Source organism: Nannobrachium achirus (genome assembly GCF_963921795.1).
Source record: "Nannobrachium achirus genome assembly, chromosome: 22".
Lineage (NCBI taxonomy): Eukaryota > Metazoa > Chordata > Actinopteri > Myctophiformes > Myctophidae > Nannobrachium > Nannobrachium achirus.
Window position 1 is genome coordinate 50,002,200 of NC_137829.1, and position 17,480 is coordinate 50,019,679.

At 42.9% G+C, this 17,480-nt stretch overlaps 1 protein-coding gene across 1 annotated transcript in view; it reads right to left on the reverse strand.

The window, feature by feature from the left end:
- LOC308308240 (contactin-associated protein-like 5) overlaps positions 1 to 17,480 on the reverse strand; it is a gene marked incomplete at both ends in the record, with an annotated part of 253,821 nt that overhangs the window by 22,500 nt on the left and 213,841 nt on the right. Inside the window, 3 exons of the mRNA XM_080753618.1 lie at positions 83 to 316; positions 9,150 to 9,389; positions 14,497 to 14,715. Of these exons, the coding sequence (XP_080609744.1) occupies positions 83 to 316; positions 9,150 to 9,389; positions 14,497 to 14,715 (693 nt within the window). The remainder of the gene's footprint in view (positions 1 to 82; positions 317 to 9,149; positions 9,390 to 14,496; positions 14,716 to 17,480) is intronic.

Consider the following 17,480-nt stretch of genomic DNA (forward strand, 5'->3'; position numbering starts at 1 on the left):
ACACCCCTGTGTGTTAGCAAATGCATTCCATATATTCCACAGGGCTGGACCGCACGGGTGTGAGGCAGGTGGACGTACGTACCGTTCCGGGCCAGGATGACAGCGATGTACTGCTGGCTGAAGGTGCTGACAGTCAGCAGCATGGAGGGACTCTGGGAGGTGAGGAAACTGAAGGCCATGTTCTCTCTGGCTCTGCTGCTCTCCCTGATGGACACACTGGAGGAGGAAGCCTGAGAGCTTCTGTTCTGCATGACCGAGAAGGGCTCCTGGAAGGTGTAGGTCACCGAGGACTCTCTGTCGAAGGACACCGACACCTCTGTGTGCAGAGAGAGGCAAGGCAGAGAGAGAGGGAAGACAAACTGCATCAAGGCACACAGAGCAAAGTATATGGCTGCTGGCTAGCAGGGGTGTCAGTTGGGTATATGCACATAGCCATTTTGTTCTACTTCCGGGTGTCTTTCGACTTCCTTCACAGGTGTTTCTGATGATACTAATGTTCCATTCTGGTCAAACAGAGTCAGGGTGCTGATATTGTGCATGTTGGCTCACTGGAAACACTCTGCTACACCAGTGGGTCTCAAAGTGTCCTTGAGTGGGTTCCAAATGTCCCCATACAGGTGTGTAACTCTGACAGTGTACAAATGGAAGCAAATGGACCTGCAAGGGACCATTTGCTTCCATTTGTTAATTCCATTTGTACAGAGTTTATGGCGGTCCTTGAAATTAAAGAACCACTGTACAATAAATCAAACAGAGCCTTAATTAGTATCATCAGTAACACCTGTGAAGGAAGTCGAAAGACACCCGTAAGACATTTGGAACTACAAATGCAAAATCTAACAAAATGGTCACTTTAACAAGGTATTATAATTATATTCTCCACACTTGTATTCTCCCCATCTTGACAAAATGGTATATTCCCAGGTTCCACAGGTCAGCTGTACAGGTGCAATGCATTATTTGTTAATTGTGGCAAGTTTACTAACATGCCAAGTTTAGCTGCATTTTAACAACCATTCCAGGCTGCCAGTAGAACTAAAATGTTATGTTTGTATATATAGCATGTACCGGTATATATTTAATTATTCTTCTTACAAAACACTGACATTGTATATTAAGTTTAAACATTAGGAGATTGCAGGCTGAGGTCCTTTAGTATCCAATTCAACTTGTAGGAGTTGAAGCTGAGGTTGCATTCAGTCCCACAGATAAATGTTGTGAAAATAGCTGATCTAGCTTGTGGCAAAGCCGATAACGATCAAAGCCGATAGAGCCATTATCGGCCGATCGGAGATCACTCACCGACCAATTGGCACATCTCTAATTACGTGCAGTTAATATCGCCTCCTCCTCCCCGCCCGGCTTCCCTCGCCCAAATATGGGCCAATTAAGTCCGTATAGACGCTGGACCAAACCGGATGCCCCGCGGTGGGTCTGAACCCGTGGTGCTGGGCAGCTACTTTACCACTGACTGTGCCATCCCAGCGCCCGGGGGGCCGGGGGAGGCAGCTTTCTGAACTTTACCCACTGAATCTCAATGCCCACCAACAGGGACGTGCTGGGCCCCTGATTCAGCCCGGGGAAAAGAGTTGTAGAGACCCTCATTGCGTGCTATAGAGAGAGATCTCTCTCTATAGCGCTGCTGCTACTCAAAGATTTGCCATTTCAGATCATGACAAGTGACAAGCCAGTGGGCCAATTACATGAGTTATATTTCGTCGTTGTCGGGTGGAAACCTTGTATGTCCAAAACCGTTTGTTTTGTATTTATCATTTTAAAAATGATTTAAACTAGTGAAAACAGCAGATCTACAAGCACACAACGCCTCGCACCGCGAGGCGTTGTGTGCTTGTAGATCGGCTGTTTTCACTACTGTTGTGCAACGGCCTTGTATGATGAAGGAGGGCCTGGACCGGCCGGGAATGAACCGGCCGTTCGGGAGTTGTCCCGCTTTTCCCAATGGCCAGCACGTCCCTGCCCACCAATGAGATGCACAGAGAGAGAGAGAGCGAGAGAGAGAGAGAGAGAGTAGATGGAAACGGTGCCATCTTATAATTAGCACGAGTGAGGACCAATTATAATCGTCTCAGTCAGGTGGGAACATCATTATGTCCAAAACTGTTTCTTTTCAGAATTTTTATATAAAAGCATGAAAAGTCCACAAGCTCGAAACATGGCCGGGTTTCGCGCCGCATTTCGAGCTTGTGGATCTGCTACTTTAGATGCCTTAGTGTGATTCTGTAGCGTGATCAAGCTTCAAGCAGGATGTTGATTTACACTAAAAACACAAATCAGTTAGAATATGGAGATGAGAGGTTTTCTGCCCGACAGCGACAATATCAAGATGTGGTTGAAAATGGGTGAAGCTCACAACTCTTTCTATTTTAACTCATTGATTGCCCTTTTCAAGATGGCCGCCAAGTACCAGGATGCCACGTTCCTAAATTTCTAGTGCACGGATCAATGTTTAGTGCACGGATGCCTAGATCATGCACCATATGTGTAGTACTTTTTAACAGCTTTCAAACAAAAAAATCCGCTTGGAAATCCGTTCAGGCATTCATGACATAGAAGCCTTCAAAGTCAGACAAAACAAACATTTTGCCATTATGAAAGATGTGTTTGTTATGGGGCTAAACATGCAATTTTGCGATTGCGATCATGCCTAATACATTTTAGGCATTTTTTTTTTTCAAAATGGCTGCCAACTCGGGAAACTCGGGCTGTGGCAGCCTGGGACTACTGTAATAACTCGGGAAACTCGGGCCTTGGCAATCAATGGGTTAAGTGTTGACCTGCTGTGATAAGACACTCTAAAACAGGGGTTCCCAAACTTTTTTGTCTCAGGGCACCCCATAAATATATATTTTTTTAATCCGAGGCACCCCTACATTATAATTTTCACTCCCAGCACCTTATATTTATAGCATAGCGTTGTTGTCGGGTGGAAACCTTGTGTCCAACACCGTTTGTTTTGTATTTATCATCTATAAAATGTACAAAACTAGTGAAAACAGCAGATCTACAAGCTGCTTGTAGATCGGCTGTTTTCACTAGTTTTGTGCGACAGTCTTGTATGATGAAGCAGGGCTTTGCTTTACCAAAAGACGTACACATTTGAAACTTGGAGATACAAGGTTTCTGCCTGACAGTGACAATATTTTTGTCATTATGTTGCGAGGAAAGCGTTGAGATAATAGCCATTTTGGTTAGAACTGACTGAAAATAACTTTGTACTTCAAGTTTAAAATTATACTAAATATAATATATATATATATACTGCCATCACAGCACCCCAGGGTGCCCCGTCACCCACTTTGAAAACCCCTGCTCTAAAATGTTTCTGCATTCAAATAGTTTGTCTTTGTCACACAGAATGGTACAAAAAACTAAATTAACAAACAAAAATTGTGAAAAGAATGGAAATGATTGGGATATGTTGTGATATTCTGCTATAATATAATGATATCTACAGCATACATAAATTATACGGATGAGAGTGTTTGATCCCCACAGACAAGCCAGAGGCAGCAAACCAGCCAAAACCTGTCATCTGCCTCTCTGCCTCTCTGTCTCTGTGTCTGTCTCTCTGTCTCTGTCTCTGTGTCTCTGTGTCTCTGTGTCTCTGTGTCTCTGTGTCTCTCTCTCTGTCTCTCTGTCTCTCTGTCTCTCTGTCTCTGTCTCTGTGTCTCTGTGTCTCTCTCTCTGTCTCTCTGTCTCTCTGTCTCTGTCTCTGTCTCTGTGTCTCTGTGTCTCTGTGTCTCTGTCTCTGTGTCTCTGTCTTTGTCTCTCTCTCTGTCTGTCTGTCTCTCTCTGTGTCTCTCTCTCTCTCTCTCTCTCTCTCTCTCTCTCTCTCTCTCTCTCTCTCTCTCTCTCTGTCTCTCTCTCTGTCTCTCTGATTCCTTGTCTCCTCTTCTTTCCCTCTCTCTCTCCCCCTCAACTTTGATCAGCCCCAACACATTTGGAGGCGGCCGTCGACTGGCATACCGCCGGTTGGAATATCAATTATCCTGACACCTCCGTTCCGGGGAGCTAGCTGGAATATTAGAGCAGCACCTTACAGTATAACCCATTCAGGGTTGGAATTGTTGAATGCTTTAACCAGTGAAAAATAGCAGATATACAAGCTCGCAGCGCGGCACTTGTAGATCTGCTATTTTTGAAAAAGTCGTGAAAATGTGTGCAAATCTTTGAATATATGTATTTTCAAAGCGAACATTTGTAACACAAATTTTGCTTCTGGGTGGTCCCTGGAACTAGATATTTTGAAATGGGGGTCCGTGGCCAAATAAATATAATTTTGGGGGTCCTTCACATGAAAAGGTTTGAGCACCACTGACATAGTAGTCTCTCAAGAACAGATTAACTGAGCTCCAGTTGAAGTGAAAAGGACCTTTTCTTTGACGATGGCTGGCCAGATTGCTGACACAGAAAAATAGTTTTTTTCCAAAAATCTTAGAAGGATTCAAAAGACACTTATAGAATCGGGTCAAAATTCTAATTTTCACGATTTTTTCAAAAATAGCAGATCTACAAGCTTGCTGTGAGCTTGTATATCTGCTATTTTTTAATATTTAAAGCATAAAATATTGCGTCATAATGTGTTCAGGCCTAAATGGTATAAGCTAGCAGCGAGGCGAGCACAACATGCACTTCCCCCGTTCGTTCTTTCGGCTCGGGTCCTAAAATGTATTCACTTGAACGTATTGAATAATTACACGCCGCTCGCTGCCTGCCTGAGCGCCCGTGCAGGCTCCGCGAGTGGAGGATGCAGGGGCGTCACAAGGGGGTGGAAAGTGGGACTGGGGCGCAAGGTGGAGGGGCCCTAGTAACTTTAGCTATTGAAAAATAGCAGATCTAAAAGCTCGCAGCGTGGCACCGAGTGCCGCGCTGCGAGCTTTTAGATCTGCTATTTTTGAAAAGTCGTGAAAATATTTGAAAATCTTTGAATATATGTATTTTTTAAGCGAACATTTGTAACTCAAATTTTGCTTCTGGGGGTCCCTGAACTAAATGTTTTGAGATGGCTGTGGCCAAATACACATCATTTTGGGGGTCCTTCACATGAAAAAGTTTGAGCACCACTGACATGGAAAGAAACATAGGTTTCTTGCACACATTTTCACGATCTTTCAAAAGTAGCAGATCTACAAGCCCGCAGCGCGGCACTCGGTGCCGCGCTGTGAGCTTGTATATCTGCTATTTTTCAATAGTTAACATTCATGGGGGGCCCGCAGTGAATCCTTGTACCCAGGGCCCAGAATTTGGTGTGACGCCCCTGGGAGGATGGCGATGCGGATGCGATTTTTTTGAACCAAGTTTCGTAACAAGTCTTGACTTCTACGTGGGAAGAGAATGTGAAAAACATCTCGCCCACGTGTGCACAGACAGACGGTGAGAGGGAGAAAAGAATTATATAAAAAGCCCTCAAACACAGACGGAACAGGGTGAAGCTTACTCCGTATTTTATAACACGGCGCTGTCCTGTCGGGTCGAAACCTCGTACATCTAGATAGAAGAACGGTTTTAACTTTTCGGGAAATGGAATGAAATTTTTTTCTGAGGCAGTGAAAATAGCAGATGCTCACGAAGCGATGTGTGGCGACACGTTGTGAGCTTGTAGATCAGCTCTTTTCAACTACTTTAGCTTGACACTCTTTTGTGCAACGAAGTAGGACATTACATGAGGTAAAACTAGGGCTGTAACGATATAGTAACTGAGTCAAAAAATCGATTTTAATTTGTAACAATCTACTACAGTATATCGATATGCAAACAGCAAAATTGGCTTTGTATCGTATCGTTTTACAATGCAAATATTCGGTATTGAATCGTTTTGCAATGCAAAATGTAATCATTGTATGGATACTACGTACTTGTGCATTGTATATATCAATTTTAAGAAGACATTTAAAAAAAGTTATCGTATGAGGGCGTTCAAGTATAGGGCGTTCATATATATATATATATATATATATATATATTATTATTATATATTTTTTTTAAGGGTTCAACGGTTTACAAAATGTACAGTTCGGTTCGATATTTTGGTGTCACGGTTCGATACGTTTTCGATACAAATAATAAACAGAAATGTCCTTGATTTATAAATGTATTTTAACTAGAGGTTCTACGCCCCCTCGCCCCCTCGCCTCGTTGTTAACGTGAAAAGCTCATATGGCTAAAAAAAAGTTTTTTGAAAAAAAAAAGTTTTTTGAAAAAAAGGGTTATGAAAAAAAAAAGTTTTTTGAAAAAAAAAAGTTTTTTGAAAAAAAGAAAAGTTTTTTGAAAAAAAAAAAAATTTGGGGGGGGAACTATTGTGCCGCAGCACGTTTCCGGTCGGACATATTTGACGGCCGGACGCACTTCCGGTTAAGAACTCCGCGAATTAAAAAGACTAACGTTACGTTGCTGTAATGGGATGTACATACATGAAGATTATGTAAAAGTGATCGGGACTCGTGCCTAAATCATGGAATGTACTGGAATGTGGACAGTAGTGCTATTGACTATGCAAACGTGAGTATATCATTTGTTTAGCTAACTGTTAGCCTTGTGTTGACTTTACGTCTGCACGTATGGCGCTGGTGTGACGTGAGGACGTCGGCACGTGTGCCACGTGATCAGTCCTAGCCAATTGGACTGCTTTGGGTCGTCGAATGCACCGGGTAGATCGAATGCACCGGTCTGGTCACTTCTGAAATGTATGTATAGATAACTACGTATTTTTTTTGTTTTAGCTTTGAACAATATGGTACCCAACCTCCAGGGTAGTGGTTCTCTAAGTTAGTATAAGGAGATAAGAGGTCTCTCGCCCGACAGCGATGATACGTTTACTCGTTTGAAGATGGGGATTTGTTCACTTTTAAGTTGCTCGCCACAGAAATACTGTAATTTCAGGAACAAAAATGAAAAAAGATTAAAAAAAATGCATGGACAGCATTCAATTTGAACCGAACACATCAATGATGTTTTATTCAGGTGCAAATACTCTGGCTCATAAAAGCACAAGGCTATGGAGAGAGAGAGAGCGAGAGAGAGAGAGCGAGAGCGAGAGCGAGAGCGAGAGAGAGAGAGAGAGAGAGAGAGAGAGCGAGCGAGAGAGAGAGAGAGAGAGAGAGAGAGCGAGCGAGAGCGAGAGCGAGAGAGAGAGAGAGAGAGAGAGTATGGCTACAGAACTTCACCGACAACATCTGAAGCATGCAGCAATTATACAGCGAGAGCAAAGGACTTGTCATCATCAATAGCTCAATATACTGTATGTACAGTGTGTGTACAATGCTATGGTTTCTATTTTAAAGAGCCCCCCCAATTAATTTAAACTGTATAATGTCTGACTTAATGACTATGCACACATGCGTTTCACCCATTATGTGCAAATTAGGTTTGCAAATCATAGCTTTGAAATGCAGCTCAATGTCGTCTCATTATTCATGCAACCCTCCCAATGAACTCTCCATACATGCATGATGGCATAAACATTGTGGTCTGTGTCGGGTAGAAACCTCATATGTCCATAAACATTGTGGTCTGTGTCGGGTAGAAACCTCATATGTCCATAAACATTGTGGTCTGTGTCGGGTAGAAACCTCATATGTCCATAAACATTGTGGTCTGTGTCGGGTGGAAACCTCATATGTCCATAAACATTGTGGTCTGTGTCGGGTAGAAACCTCATATGTCCATAAACATTGTGGTCTGTGTCGGGTGGAAACCTCATATGTCCATAAACATTGTGGTCTGTGTCGGGTGGAAACCTCATATGTCCATAAACATTGTGGTCTGTGTCGGGTGGAAACCTCATATGTCCATAAACATTGTGGTCTGTGTCGGGTGGAAACCTCATATGTCCAAAACTCTTATCCTTTCGGGATTCTAATTCGAAAGCCCCAAAAGTAGCAGGTCCACAAGATGGAAACGCGGCGCTAATTTAGATCTGCTACTTTTGATGCTTTTATATAAATTTATATACGAGAAAAGAAAAAAAGAAAAAACACAAACAGTCAGAATATGGAGACAAGAGGTTTCTGCCCGGCAGCAATGAACAGGACACTGTATCAGGTACACTTGTGCTACCTTAAAGGACAACTTTGTTTTTTTATAACAAGGGTTTATATTTTAGATTATCATTAAAGAAATGAAAAGATGAGTGTTAAAATGTTTTCATTCACTGCTTTCTATTGTTTTAGCGATTTTAGTATTTTGATTTCAGTGGTTGAGGGCATGTGTACAAGTGGCTAAATATGTCTTTTTAGACACAATAAGCCGTCGATTTCTTTATTACTATTTACACCAGCCCCCATAAGTCACATCTGCCCATGAGATATTGTGGTGCATCTTGGGAATGATCTTATTGTGTCTAAAAATGCAAATCTAAATAGTTAAAATCACTAAAACGATAGAAAGAAGTAAATGAAAACATTTTAACACTCATCTTTTCTTTTCTCTAATGACTATCTAAAATATGAACCCTTGTTGTAAAAAAACAAAGTTGTCCTTTAAAGCAAAACGAACATATAACTCGAAATGTGTGTCCGGGAAGAAAATATTCCCAGAAACCTGGCTATTATTTTTTGAGCGGTGCTCCTGGAAGGAGCTAAGGTCCAACACCTGGCTTTGTCCGGGCTCTGAAGCGTGGCCTACATCTGGTCTACATCTGGCGTATGTTGGCACAAAGTGCTCAAAGTTGGTTGTACGCCCAGGGTCGCAGCAGGGCGCTTGATGAAATTAACTCATAATGGGTGTCGCTCTCCATTCCGACATGTCGCCACTCCGAAATTGACTTCTTATTGTCGGAGTGGCGACACTCCCATAGAGGTTAAGTTTAGGGTTAGGGTTAGAGATAGGGTTAGTGCCGGAAAGGAGACATGTCGGAAAGGAGACATGTCGGAGTGGCGGGGTGTAACCCCTCATAATAGCACCACTCACTTCACAGTGTGAATTTCACACTAGGTGTGATTTTATTATAGATCTACAAGCTCCCAACGCATCACGGCGCGATATCGTTGTGGAGCTTGAAGATCCTCTCTTTTCAGTGGGTCACCTTCTTTACAGTGCGGTCCTCCATAGGCCGACTGGGAGCAGTCACAGACGTACCTTCTTTTCAGTGCGGTCCTCCGTAGGCCGACTGGGAGCAGTCACAGACGTACCTTCTTTACAGTGCGGTCCTCCGTAGGCCGACTGGGAGCAGTCACAGACGTAGCCTTGGTTCTTCTCCATGCACCTCCCTCTGTTGGAGCACAGCAGGCTGGAGCCGCTGCAGTGACCCGGGCAGCCAGAGCTCACCCCGGGGGTCAGCTTGGCCCGCTCCTCCAGGTTAAAGGTCACGCCACCGATGGTCAGCGTTCTGATGCAGCCCAGGAAACCCCTCTGTCTGGACGCCGTCCCCCCTGGGAGAGAGACATAGAGCAGGGGTTTTCAAAGTGGGTGACGGGGCACCCTGGGGTGCCGCGACGGCAGTCCAGGGGTGCCGCGAGATCATTTGATAATATTTGGAATTTATTTGTACACAAAAAATATTTAGTATCATTTTAAACTTGAAGTACAAAGTTATTTTCAGTCAGTTCTAACCAAAATGGCTGTTATCTCAACGTTTTCCTCGCAACATAATCACTAAAATATCGCCACTGTCGGGCAGAAACCTTGTATCTCCAAGTTTCAAATGTGTACGTCTTTTGGTAAAGTAAAGCAAAGCCCTGCTTCATCATACAAGACTGTCACACAAAACTAGTGAAAACAGCCGATCTACAAGCACACAACGCCTCGCAATGCGAGGCGTTTTGTGCTTGTAGAATGTAGATCTGCTGTTTTCACTAGTTTAGTACATTTTATAGATGATAAACACAAAACGAACGGTTTTGGACATACAAGGTTTCCACCCGACAACGACGATATGCTATAAATATAAGGTGCTGGGAGTGAAAATTATAATGTAGGGGTGCCTCGGATTAAAAAAATATTTATGGGGTTCCCTGAGACAAAAAAGTTTGGGAACCCCTGACATAGAGAGTGAGAGAGAGAGAGAGAGACAGACAGACAGAGAGATTTCTTTTTTCAAGACCACTTTATTAAAACCTTTTTTTGCAGTACAGGAAAAAGCATGACGATCAAATGATTCTATGCAACAACAGAACTATACTGTGAGAGAGAGTGATTGACGGTGGAATTGCATTCACTCAAGTACTGCACTTAGCTGCACAATGCAGTGTTCACTCACTCACTGCGATAATGGAATCCGTAGGAGACGGGGTTGAATAAATTAGAAGGCGCAGCTTGTGATTGGCTGGCACGGAGGTCGGGAGGGCTCGGCTGTGGTCACTTGGACCGCGCGGGTGAATTTTAACCTCTATGCCTGAACCTAACCCTAACCCCAACCCTAACCTCAGTAACCCTGATGCTGGTGTATAGCTAACCTGCCGACGCTGGTGAACCGAAAACAAGCGCTCCTTCCCCCACCGTCTCCTACGGATTCCATAATAGCGCGTTCACTTTAGTTTCACCAAAACTATGGCGAAAAATGTTCGTCGACTACCTTTTCTCACTGACAAAAACTAAATATAAACTAAGCTATGGTGACTTTGAAGCTACTTTGTAGATTTATTATTCGTACAAAACATACAAACATTACATACAAATTAAGCCACTGTTATTTTCATTTTTTTGTCCCATTCCTAAGCCAATGATTTGATGACCAGCAGTGGTTCCCTATGGAGACACAAAGAGCCTGCTTTGTTCCCTATGGAGACACAAAGAGCCTGCTTTGTTCCCTATGGAGACGCAAAGAGCCTGCTTTGTTCCCTATGGAGACGCAAAGAGCCTGCTTTGTTCCCTATGGAGACGCAAAGAGCCTGCTTTGTTCCCTATGGAGACGCAAAGAGCCTGCTTTGTTCCCTATGGAGACGCAAAGAGCCTGCTTTGTTCCCTATGGAGACGCAAAGAGCCTGCTTTGTTCCCTATGGAGACGCAAAGAGCCTGCTTTGTTCCCTATGGAGACGCAAAGAGCCTGCTTTGTTCCCTATGGAGACGCAAAGAGCCTGCTTTGTTCCCTATGGAGACGCAAAGAGCCTGCTTTGTTCCCTATGGAGACGCAAAGAGCCTGCTTTGTTCCCTATGGAGACGCAAAGAGCCTGCTTTGTTCCCTATGGAGACGCAAAGAGCCTGCTTTGTTCCCTATGGAGACGCAAAGAGCCTGCTTTGTTCCCTACGGAGACACAAAGAGCCTGCTTTGTTCCCTATGGAGACGCAAAGAGCCTGCTTTGTTCCCTATGGAGACACAAAGAGCCTGCTTTGTTCCCTATGGAGACGCAAAGAGCCTGCTTTGTTCCCTATGGAGACGCAAAGAGCCTGCTTTGTTCCCTATGGAGACACAAAGAGCCTGCTTTGTTCCCTATGGAGACGCAAAGAGCCCTTGGCTTAGGAATGCGACAAAAAACTAAAACATATCCATTTAGAATGCTTTCGGTTGAGCGCCAGTGAATTAAAGCCCCATCGTATGCTTTGTCTTTTCGAAAACAGACAATCTACTAAGCCTGTGAGCTTGTAGATCTGATATTTTCGAGAGAAAGCGGTACCTGTTCTGCCGCCGCTGGGGGACTGGCCATTAGTCACCCATAATGCATGTTACCGCTGCGCCCTCCACTCCAACAACTATAAATACTCTATAAGGCATTCATACCGGGACAGCATCTGTGTCATTGATCAGATTTCTGTCTATTTAAAAAAAAATATATATATATATATAAGCTCACAGTGTGTCACTTTGTGCCTCGGTGCAAGCTTGTACTGTAGATCTGCTATGTTTGAACCAAAAAAATAAATAAATAAATAAATAAATCTTCAAAGTGTGAGAAACTAAACTGATTTAGAAGGTATTTGTAGAATCAGCCCTAAAATGCCTTAATGGGATAATCATAATTCCCATCGAGGCTGATGAGGATTTACGACAAGGGCCTTCGTTTAATTCCGGTAAAGCATCTATAAGGCGACTCTGAGAAAGAAAAAAAAAAAGCACTCGAGTGTGTGAGGCCTCATTAAGACTAAGTATGCAAATATGGTGGGATATCTATTAGGATAAAGTATGGGGATGACCTTTGGGTTTAGGCCATTACAGCCCGCTAGTAACAGCGGAGCACCGAGAATGACAAATCAGAATTTATGGCCCCCAAAGATTCCATCTCTGCCAGCTACGGGCTTATAATATCGGGGGGAATTGTCTGAACCCGTTCGACTGTGTAATGCTTTGGCATAACCAGAAAGTTACTGTATAATGGAAATGAATATGGATAGAAAAAAAAGAAAAAGAAAAGATTTAATAGCGTTATTAGTCATACGGTGACCCACAGTGCATCCGAGGCCACTGTGAATCTTGCCGTCGCACCCCATGGGGGGCGAGCGCATGCAGTGTGGCACCGTGTGTGTGTGTGTGTGTGTGTGTGTGTGTGTGTGTGTGTGTACACAGTAGGGCATTCACCAAATATTCGAATATTCGAAAATTCGAATATCAAAGTCACTATTCGACGTTGTTCACCAAAGTCGAATATTCTCTCTTTTTTTTGTGTGTGTGTTTTCTCTTTAAAAAATATATAAAGCTTGGCTAGATAAGATTAAGTCATAAGAATGAGTTGTCAATGCCCCTGGTGGATGAATTTGTTAATGCTCTATACCAGGGGTTCTCAAACCTTTTTAGGCTGTGACCCCCAAAATAAACATATTTGAACTGGGGACCCCCACCCTGACAAGCACTTGGAATTGTAGGTATTACATTTAATGTGACTCGGTTCCGCAGGTAAATATTGTGAAAATAGCCGATCTACATGCTCACAACGCCTCGCGTTGCGAGGCGTTGTGAGCATGTAGATCGGCTATTTTCACAATGTTCGCCCCTTGCTGACTTAATATTCGACTATTCGAATACTTTGAGGTCGAATAATTAGAATACTAAAAATCACTATTCGTGAATGCCCTAGTACATAGACATCAAAGGGGGCTTGAGCCCCTGCCCATTTATCCGTGTGTAAAAAGTGCCCTCTCCAGACCATGAATGCAGTTTTTACTATGGTGAAAGAAATGCAAATGCCCCCTCTTTCCATGCCATACCTGAAGGCAGCCTTCAAGAGAACTGCCTCGTCCAAACTCTCCTGAACTTGAATGCAGCATCTTATGTTGAAAGAATTGCCCTCTCTGTGTAGAAATCCATGTCGTTACGCCGCATCCCCAGTATTGACTTGATTACGCTTAGTTCAGTGTGGTATCACGCACCGAAAATAGCCGCAGCGCGGCGCGCTGTGATGAATTCCAAATATTATCAAAGTATTTCGGCAGCACCCCCGGACTTGCGTCACGGGCGCACCCTAGGGTGACACGGCACCCACTTTGAGAAACCCTAACCGAGAGGTCAGGGACCCAGAGGTCAGGGACCCAGAGGTCATGGACCCAGAGGTCAGGGACCTTCCCAGAGATCAGTACGGGGCATTACTTTTGATTTCTTTGATTTCTTATAGTTATGCTTTTATGCCAATTTGCTGTCCCTATTTGTCCATTTATTTTGTTATATACTGTACTTTTGTAGATAATTTCATGGTTTCATGATGCATTATACTACAAGTCACTTGACACAATGTTTTTATTTCTGCAGTTTATTTGTATTACTCTGCATTATTTGATTATTGTTCTGTAACCCCCCCAGTCCCTGACCTTAAACTAATTGTTACCATGTATAAGCTTGACATTGACCATTGCAGCTGACATTTGGTATTTGTGGTGGGTGGGGCTTACTTAGATTGAGCATTGTGAGCAGCTGGGATTCATTGTCACTCCCTCTTTTGTACTTGTATTTAACTGATGCATGTTTGTATGACACCATGCCTGATGAAGACCCACATGGGGTTGAAACGTTGCTAAATAAACATACCTGGGAGCCTATGACGGTGTGCGAGCCTCTCCTTCTCTCCAGTACGGGGACCAACCATTGTTGTTTTTGACAGCAATTTGATTTAGTTTTAGTCATAGTCTTTTGAATAAAATGTCATTTAGTTTTAGTCATAATTTAGTCACCTGAAAAGTCTTAGTTTTAGTCTAATTTTAGTCGACTAAATATCATAAGATTTTAGGCGACTAAATCTACAGTTGATTTAGTCAACTAAAATGTATTTTGGCAGGCCTTGATGGCATCGTAATGACTGATTTTACACTTGGTTGTGTGCTGAAAATAGCAGATCTACAAGCTCACTGAGCTTGTAGATCGGCTATTTTCAGCACGCAACACCTGAAAGCAACCACACATAAAATGACTCTCTTCTCCACTAGTCTCTCCCTAACGTTTTAGTCTAGTTTTTATTTTGTTGACAAAATTGTCAATATATTTAGTCTTAGTTTTAGTCATCACAGCTTAGTATTTGTTTAGTTTTTATTTAGTTTTCGTCAGTGAAAAAAAACACAGTCGACAAACATTTTTCGTCACAGTTTTAGTCGACGAAATCAACACAGGGACCAACGTACCCACAAACAGCTGGCTGTTGAGCTTCAGACGGAGGTGTCCGTCGGGCGGGGCGTCCAGGAACCTCAGAGGCAGCTGGTCAACCTGCAGCGAGGCCAGCACCACGTTGCGCTCCGCCCTCACGTAGTGCCACTGTCTGTCGTTCAGCGGCACGTGGGACCGCACGGCCAGGACCGCCGGCCCGTTGCCCACGTCAAAGGAGAAGGTCACCACCGAGGGGGCTGTGGGGGGGGGGACAGAGAGATGACAGTCAGTGAAGTACTGACCTATTATCTTGTTTATTATTGTGATGTTGTATCTGCTTATTGTAAGTCGCTTTGGATTAAAAGCGTCTGCTAAATGCCTAAACTGTAAACTGTAAACTGTGAAGGGACCGAGCCATCCATCACTCACACGATGACAGACACTGCACATTGTTTTACAGTATATTGCAGCAGTCAACAGGGTTTTCTAAATACTAGGGGTGTAACGATATAGTAACTGCATCGAAATATCGTTTTTTAACTTAAAAAATCGAAGTACATCGAAATGAAAACAGCTAAAATCGAATCGTATTGTTTAATTTTGTATCGTATCGAATCGGCAGTGCAAAGAATCGATTGTATCGATACTACCTACTTGAGCATTGTATTTAGCATTTTTAAGAAGAAAAAAACTAAAAGGAGGGGTTTCATTACTTTTCCTTTCCATATAGCTACACTGGTCTATCGATACATGTGTGTAATCTCAGGGTTCATGTCAAGGTGCAGGTTTGCCACTATAAAATGTCCATATATTTGGCAGATAATCACTGTGTTTACTTATTTACATCCATAATAATTCATGTTTCCCTTACAAACCTGCACTATCCACACCTTTCACACAGATTTAATTTCTTTGCTAAATAGTTACTATATCGATTTTAAATCATTGAATCGAATCGTATCGTGTCACCATGAATGAACCAATATCGTCCATGTATCGTATCATCAACCATGTATCGTGGTATCGAATCGCTATTAAAATGTATCGTTACACCCCTATTAAATAGTTTTCCTTCTTTAATCCTATATGTGAAGTTAAAGATAGTTTCCCCTAGCATCCCTATTCTAGGGGAAACATTAGCCAAAAAAAATAAAAAATAAAAAACGCCTCGTTGTAGATCAGCTATTGTACAGTAGGTTCTCGGTTTTGTAGAGGGGAAAAAGAACTAAGAACTAGACTAAGTACAGAATGAACGGCGAAGTTTACTAACTATTGAGGGTTTAAGACAAGTGGTTAAATATCTGAACATACACATGAACATAAATGCAACATATTATCGGAAAAGATAATGTGTAAAAAACTAAAAACAAACAAACAAAACATTAATTTACACAACACTGGTGATAGTGCAGTCAAACAAGTCTATGAAGATGTCTATGAAATATTATGAAAACGTTTAATCTGCAACAACTGTATGAACAGCATAGTGGGGGTCCCTGCTTCATCTCTCTTTCAGTTAAGGGGTCTTTGGCCTGAAAAAATGTTGAAGACCAAATACATTTAAATGTGTTACCAAGTACCTGTCAAAATACTTTAAAAACGTTAAGGATGTCCATAATTACAACACCAGAGGCAGTGCCACAGATCACGTTCAACCCAGAGTCAACTCAAAGAAAGGGTCGAACTCGTTCTTCTGCTACACCACAAAAATGTGGAATGCCTTACCGAAGGCCATAAAGGAGTGTGGATCACTAGCATCCTTTAAAATTGCCCTAAAAAACCACTTACAGGCAGCAGCCGTTCACAACTGGTAAAAACCTAGCCCAACCCTACCCTCCCTGCCCCTTCCTTGTATATACTGTACATACTGATTGTTTAGACTTACTGTTACCTGCCCCTTCCTTGTATATATTGTATATACTGTACTTACTGATTGTATAGACCTACTGTTTTCTTTTTTTTCTTTACATATCTACTGCATAGTACTGTGTTCTATTTGTCTGTCATTCAATGTTATATGAGATACTTTAATGGTTTCCTGTTGAAATAAGCTTAGTCTTTTCATGGATCTCCTTTTAGTAGACCTTGTACCAGTGAACTGTACCGTCATGAATCTGTACATTTTCCTATGCAAACTTCTAATAAAGCCTTCAATCAATCAATCAATAATGGAGGCTGGTGCTGTCAAAAAGGACACAAACTGTTCTGTGGGCCACCTCTGAATGACCCAGCTGACTGGAACACTCCATGTGCTGCAAGGCTTTCATCATCAGGGACGTGCTGGCCATTGGGAAAAGCGGGACAACTCCCGAACGGCCGGTTCATTACCGGCCGGTCCAGGCCGGCCATTAGGAAAAAAAATAAAATAAAATGTCGGCCTTCGTTCCATTTTGGGGGCTGGGCGGCCAACAAAGTAAATTGTCACTGTCGGGCAGAAACCTCGTATAGTTTCAAATGTATACATTTTTTCGCAAAGCAAAGCCCTGCTTCATCATATAAGGCTGTTGCACAAAAGTAGTGAAAACAGCAGATCTACAAGCACACAACGCCTCGCACCGCGCGGCGTTGTGTGCTTGTAGATCGGCTGTTTTCACTAGTTTAAATCATTTTTAAAATGATAAATACAAAACAAAACGGTTTTGGACATACAAGGTTTCCACCCGACAACGACGGGCTGAATCAGGGGCCCAGCACGTCCCTGGCAACAACTGTATGAACAGCATAGTGGGGGTCCCTGCTTCATCTCTCTTTCTGCTAAGGGGTCTTTGGCCTGAAAAAATGTTGAAGACCAAATACATTTAAATGTGTTTGTCTAACCAAATGGAGGCTGGTGCTGTCAAAAAGGACACAAACTGTTCTGTGGGCCACCTCTGAATGACTGCACCCAGCTGACTGGAACACTCCATGTGCTGCAAGGCTTTCATCATCATCAAATGACAGACTCTAGAGACCAAACCTTCATGCTTGGCATGCAGGGGCGTCACACGGGGTAGGAAAGTGGGACTGAGTTACTGGGGCCCAA